Source organism: Corvus brachyrhynchos, unplaced genomic scaffold (assembly GCF_000691975.1).
Source record: "Corvus brachyrhynchos isolate BGI_N302 unplaced genomic scaffold, ASM69197v1 scaffold346, whole genome shotgun sequence".
Classification (NCBI taxonomy): domain Eukaryota; kingdom Metazoa; phylum Chordata; class Aves; order Passeriformes; family Corvidae; genus Corvus; species Corvus brachyrhynchos.
The window spans coordinates 3454241-3460240 of record NW_008238644.1 but is presented as its reverse complement, the minus strand read 5'-3'; the positions used below and the strand labels follow the sequence as shown (position 1 = coordinate 3460240).

The 6000-nt window shown below is 46.4% G+C and overlaps 1 protein-coding gene across 1 annotated transcript in view; it reads right to left on the bottom strand.

The window, feature by feature from the left end:
• Window positions 1-752: 752 nt before the first annotated feature.
• MED12 (mediator complex subunit 12) overlaps window positions 753-6000 on the bottom strand; it is a 37336-nt gene continuing 32088 nt past the window's right edge. The window contains 3 exon segments of the mRNA XM_017737487.1: window positions 753-1184; window positions 3201-3282; window positions 3447-3623. Of these exon segments, the coding sequence (XP_017592976.1) occupies window positions 1141-1184; window positions 3201-3282; window positions 3447-3623 (303 nt within the window). The 3' untranslated portion in view covers window positions 753-1140.

Sequence of the window (6000 nt, the reverse complement as noted above, 5' to 3'; positions counted from 1 at the left end):
GTGCAGCTCATTGCTGAGTCCTTGTGGCCCCACCCTATCCCACACAGATGGGACAGAAAGGAAGACACTGGTCAAGAAAAGCTACCACAGGGACCACAGGTTGAACTCCTGAGGAAAAACCCAAGGTGCTGGTGGCTTCCAGGCCGAACAGACAGCAGGAGCAGCAAGCACCAAGACCACACCTCATGCCAGCAGGCTGCACTAACCAGGGCAGGAGTTCAGAATGCACATTACCCATGCAGAGAAAGCACCATGGCTGTCAGGAAGGAGCTAACAGAGGAGCTTTGGTGCTTATCAGCCAAACTGTGCTGTGATGAGAAGCAAGAAGCAGCACTGTGAGTGCACTCAGTCTGCAGCTCCTCCTAGACTGCAGAGGGAAGGAGCTTGAGCATCTCTCTAACTGCTGTGGTGGGGAAAGCTGGGTTTGTTAGAGCTCAGAGTTACCCTGCAACAGAAGTGCCTCTGTTTTATACTGGTGTCCTGGTGGAATGTACAACAGGACTACCAGTAAAGCTCTTAACATATAAATCCTACAAAGCTTGCACAAACCTTTGCAAGTATGTGAACACCAGCTTATGAAATAAACAGGGAAGAAGAGCTCTCCTTCCCAAACAAAATTGTTTAGCCTTCACAAAAGCCGAAAATGCAGACATTAGTTCCATTGAGGAAGAGATGAAGACCATGTGTGGAGGGTGCTGCTGGGCTGTACTGGGAGGAGTGCTGAGGAGGAAAGGCAGGCTCTGAATACACACTCAGTTTGCAAAGTAAGCTCTCTGTATTCATCCGAGAATGTCTGCAGTATGGAGTTCATCTGGTATAAATAAAGTACAAAATTTTACAATGTCTTAATCATTATTTTAACAAAAATACTAAAAACTGAGTAAAAACTGAAAACAAAGTGGGAAGGGAGACTATCAGCCACAAGGGATCTCCATAAACATTTGTAGAAATTGGATAGTAAAAACACTTTCTCTGTACAATAAAATGCTCCTCCTGGCATCTCCCTGTGAGACAGACAGCAGCAGCACTGGGGGCACAAGGACAGAGGCTGGGGGCTGCCCCAGAGCATGGGTCAGGCTGAAGAGGCTGTATCCATCCACAGTGATGTCTCCCTCCTCAATCAGGCTGAAGTGCCACAGGTCAGTAGCGTCCAAATGGGTTGTTGTTCTGCTGTGTCTGTGTATCTGTTGAGGTCAAGACAGAGTTACACAGTCACAAGGTCTAGTTCAGAAAAGAGATTCCCTTCCCCATGTCACCAGTGCAGTATGAGGAGTGTCACAGGCCATGAGAAGGAAAATAAAACCATTATGGTACTCCCTGTGCTGCAGATCTCCCTGAGCCTTTGGGCAGCAGCACAGCCAGGATCCCATATTCTTTTAGGAAGAGAGAGATAGGTGCCAGTCCTGATCCTGAAATTTCCAGGGAAAATCTCTCCATCCCTCATGGTGGAATTGGAGAACCGTAACAAAGCCCTGAAAGGCGGCAAGTAGCTGGGAGGATGAGTTTATGAATTAATTATTTCTGATTTTGAAAGAAAATCAGCCCTATAAAACAGCACAACTCCTGCAGCCATGCAAGCTGCTGAGCTAGCTAGTGTCGCTCATCCTAAGGCACTTCCAGAAACCAAAGGTTTCAGAGAAAATTTCCCTGGCTTCCTGTCAGTATCTCCGTACCGGCCCAAAGGACTTCCAGATGGCACAAAGGCAGGAAACGTGGTGAAGTTACATTCAAGAACCTCATGAACTTCCAAACTGCTGGGACTGATGTTTTGTGATTTACAATGCTCGCAGTATATTTGAGTACTGTCTGATACATAAAATTCTGTAGGATTTTTCCTGAAACAACATCAGCATGTGTGACCCTAAGCCACTAAGTAAACAGAGATGAGCGTAACCTGGCTGGCCTGCTGCCTTCTCAACTCTTCTGGACATTCAGGGACACTCTGAAGCCTCCTAAGGCAACCTATCCTGGGCCCAAAACACCCTTGTCCCCCTCCTGCAGGCTGGTCTTGGTTTAATTCCTGCTTTCCACTTCATCCCTGACACTACAAATAAGAACTCCAGATGCTTCCAGGGAAAGCTGATGCAAACCCAAGGAGGCAGCATGGAAGCTGAATGCTGACACAAGGCTGCACTGGATCCACACATCTATTCCAGATACAACAGCTCCATTTGCTGTGCAGAAAGGCTACAAAAATATGGCTGTTCTACTATATTCAGATTCTTTTACAAGGTCTTCCTATACTCGAATGTCCCAGCTGAGATTCTTTGGCACAGACTCATCATTTGTGAATCAGGCTAGTGGGAAGCTTAGCACATTAAAACCTGGTTTGGGGAGGTTTTTGGTCACAAAGACTAAGAATTTTCCATCAGGGAACAAGTAAAAACACAGTTTCCAAGTCCCCCACTCCACACATTACCACATCTGGCACAGTCTCACACTCAGTGCAAACCAAAAAAAACCCCATATCAACTGTGCTGTCCATTTCTGAGCATTTCCATAGCATTTCTGCCATTTTTACAGCAGAAAAGCCAGTAAGGTGACAGAAGACAATGACAGCAGGCAATTCAGAAGGGAACAGCATAGACTCTGCATTCTGTATTGTGACCCTCCAGCCAGTAATTCAATACAGATTATAGGAATACAGTGCCAGACTGAACAAAATCTATGCTGTTACCCCGTCTGTGACGGAAGCCCACAGACCACCATACACAGAGCAGGTGTGCAGCTACACTTCTCAGAGTACCCCTCCTGCCTCCAAGAAGTCTTGTCTGCCTCACAACACAACCACAGTGTCTCTGGGTCATCCACCAAGTGATTGCTCCAGGATTACTGCCTTCCTGTGCCCCTCAGAGGTCACCTGGAGCATAGAAAACACCCCCAGATGATTTTAAAGCTGCACACTGGATCCTTTCAGGAAAGCTGTGTGGCAGTCCCTACAAAGGCTCAGCTCCCTTGTCCCTCTGCAGGCAGCAGGAGGAAGGTCTGGAAGGTTGCTCACAAACTGGCAAGCACTGCCCTCCCTGCTGCTGTGCCCCCTTGGGCTGGTAGCTCTAAGTCCTGATGCCACCTCCCTGCCAGCATAATTTATGTCCTCAGACAGACAATCTGGCTTGGCCTTGCTTCTCTACACCAGAGTACCTGCAATAGAAAACAGCAGGGAGGAGACTAGAAACAGGATCAAGAACACTCAGGCTTACTGGAAAGCTGCTGTTGAAGCTGTCGAACCAGAGCAGCTGTTTGCTGCTGCTGCTGTGTCTGCTGAAGGCCCTGGCGCTGGAACTGTAAAGAGAGAAACACAGTTACAACCACACCGCCTGCCTGGCAGCCTCAGCATTCACACAGGTCCTGGGAAGCTCAGGCAGGGAGAAAGGGGGAATGCAGGTGGAGCACTGCTGGATTTGTGCTGGACTATCACATCCCCATGCCTCCGAGGGAACACTCACAATGGGCTGCTGGGGGGGAAGAGCCTGCATCCCCAGCCCCGGGGGCTGGCCCTGCGCCTGTGGCTGAGGCACTGTGGACACCTGGGGCTGCTGCTGGGGTTGGGGCTGCGGTGGCTGGGGCTGCTGCTGCTGCTGTTGCTGCTGCTGTTGTTGCTGCTGCTGCTGTTGCTGCTGCTGCTGCGAAGACAAAAGAGAAGGGACCATCAGGGAACTGTCAGGACAACGCACACAGCACCGGGGCAGGGCAAAGGCTTAAGGAGGAATGATGTTCCATGCAGTAAAACACCCTCGTATGCCATTTTCCTTACAGGTACCTAAATCACTCAAAGTTCACCAGGATTCCACCCCAGGCTGAGAAATGGCAAGAAATACAGGGACAGCAACAAAGTTTTCTGCAAGATGAGGTATTGACAGATGACAGGAAGAGAACTCTGAGTCTACTGGAGAAAAGGTTGGCTGGTTCATCTCCTGCCTCCTAGTTAAGATCAGCAATAATGAATAATGAGTATTTGCCTGAGTCATCCTCAGATTCTTTTCAGAGGTAGCAACAGAGCTCCTATAATCTCCTTACACAATCCACTTCAGGTCAGCTACTCCTACTACTGGAGTTTTCCCTAATCTCTACCCTGAATCTCACATGTTGTGTTTTAAGGCCATTTCTGGTCCTACAGCCTAGGGATAAGAGATAAGGGGGTTTTTTGCTTTCTTTTTAAGATAAAAAATTTGGAGACTTATCTCTCCTGTTCTCTTTGTCTCTCTAATGCAACACACCCAGCTATTTCAGACTTTCCTTCTCATTCATGTCCCCCAACTCTTCAATCTATCTTGCTGTCCTTCCCTGCCACTCATGACAGCTGGTGTTATACTTCAATAAAAGGATGTGGATAAAACTGGATTCAGTGCTCAAAACCAAATGTTTACAGAATTAGTTACGCTGAAAAGAATATTCAGTGTGTTGGAGTCAGAACATACCCAGGAATCTCAAGTTTTTTTCATTTCTCCTAATTTTCAGACAATTCTCCCATCTGTCAATGCAGTTTTTAACTCTCTAGATCAAAAAAAAAAAAAAAAGAATTCCTAGCAGAAATAAAAAAATACTAATGCTACCATAACAAACCTAACATGGTGATGATAGGTACAGTTCCAATCACTGGCTCAAAAGGACAAGGTTCAAACCTTGAACAGACTCAGAAAACAAACAAAAATACAATCAGGAGAAGGAACAGTATCTTATGAAAGAAGGTTAGAAAAACCTGACCTTTGGAAGCTGCAAGTGCTCCCTGGGAATGTACATTGGGCAAATAACAGTGAGAAAGAACAGCTAGTAAACAGGACACAGTGGACAATAATAATTCATACAAGAACCAGTCATGAACACATTGAAGCTTGGATCAAGGATTCAAGCCAAAGGAAGTGAGTTTCTAGAACAGCCTTCCAACTTAAACCAGTTTGGTCACAGGTTCCTGACATGGATGCTACGACCCAGGTACACAAGAAAACAGATGACTGACTAGATGAGCCAGGATACCAATTTCATGTCCTACTTTCTTGCAGCAGCTGTCTACCAACCCACATAAAACAAACCAAAAGGCCACCCATCCTTTCCACAAGCCACTGCATCATGAAAGTCAGCTCTAGCACCAGGCACCTGGCATGCCTCTGGTAACACAGCAGGAGTCACACTAATGGGGTATCTGGGGCACTCCACCTTTGTGGGTTTTTTAAGCAACCAAGCAAAGTCAGCTAAAAGCTGAAGGTGTACATGAAGTTACTGAGCTAGGAGAAGTGTTAGCAATTTGTCTGAGGCATGTTCTTCTAAATATGAGCGATGGAGAATGCTAAAAGAAACTTAAAGTGAATAGTCAGGGGGTGCTACTTATCAAAAGGACTAAAAGCTGCTGACCATGCCAGAGGCAGTTCTCTTGTTCAGTGCAAGGCAGCAATTCTCAGATACTGCTGACTGCAGCTCTCTGCAGGAACCACTGTCTCGCTCAGGCCACTCTCTGAACACAAAGACTCAGCACTCTGTGCCATGTAAAGTCTCCCCATATTCCACAGGTTTGCTAGGCCTTGACGTAAGGTATTGGATTCACCAATTAAACTACCTGTGTTTCTCTGTCAATTCAATACATTTCTGTAATTCCTAGAAATGTATCTGTATTTCACGTAATTATTTAATATTCATAAGATCATAATGCAAATCCATGGAATGCTCATGTCTGTTACTTATGTCTTGTGATCTTCTTTGAACCTATAGAGCTGGGTCTAACAGTTGCCTTTGGATCCGTTTTTCACCATCTGCTGCAAGAAATGGAGTACGTGGACTGATTCATGCCAGATTTTTTGCCATTGGAAACTGCAACCAATACTTATCTTGATCTTGAGAAATGCAGATAAGCCCCTCAAGATGACCTTGAACAACTTTCATGCTCTTTTGAGGACGGGGCTTTTCACTTTGTTTCTAGCTCCTGGCACACCTGTACAACAGCTAACCTTCTGCACAATTTACTGGCTCAGCTGGAGCAGGAAGAGGTGGGACACAGGCCAGAGAACT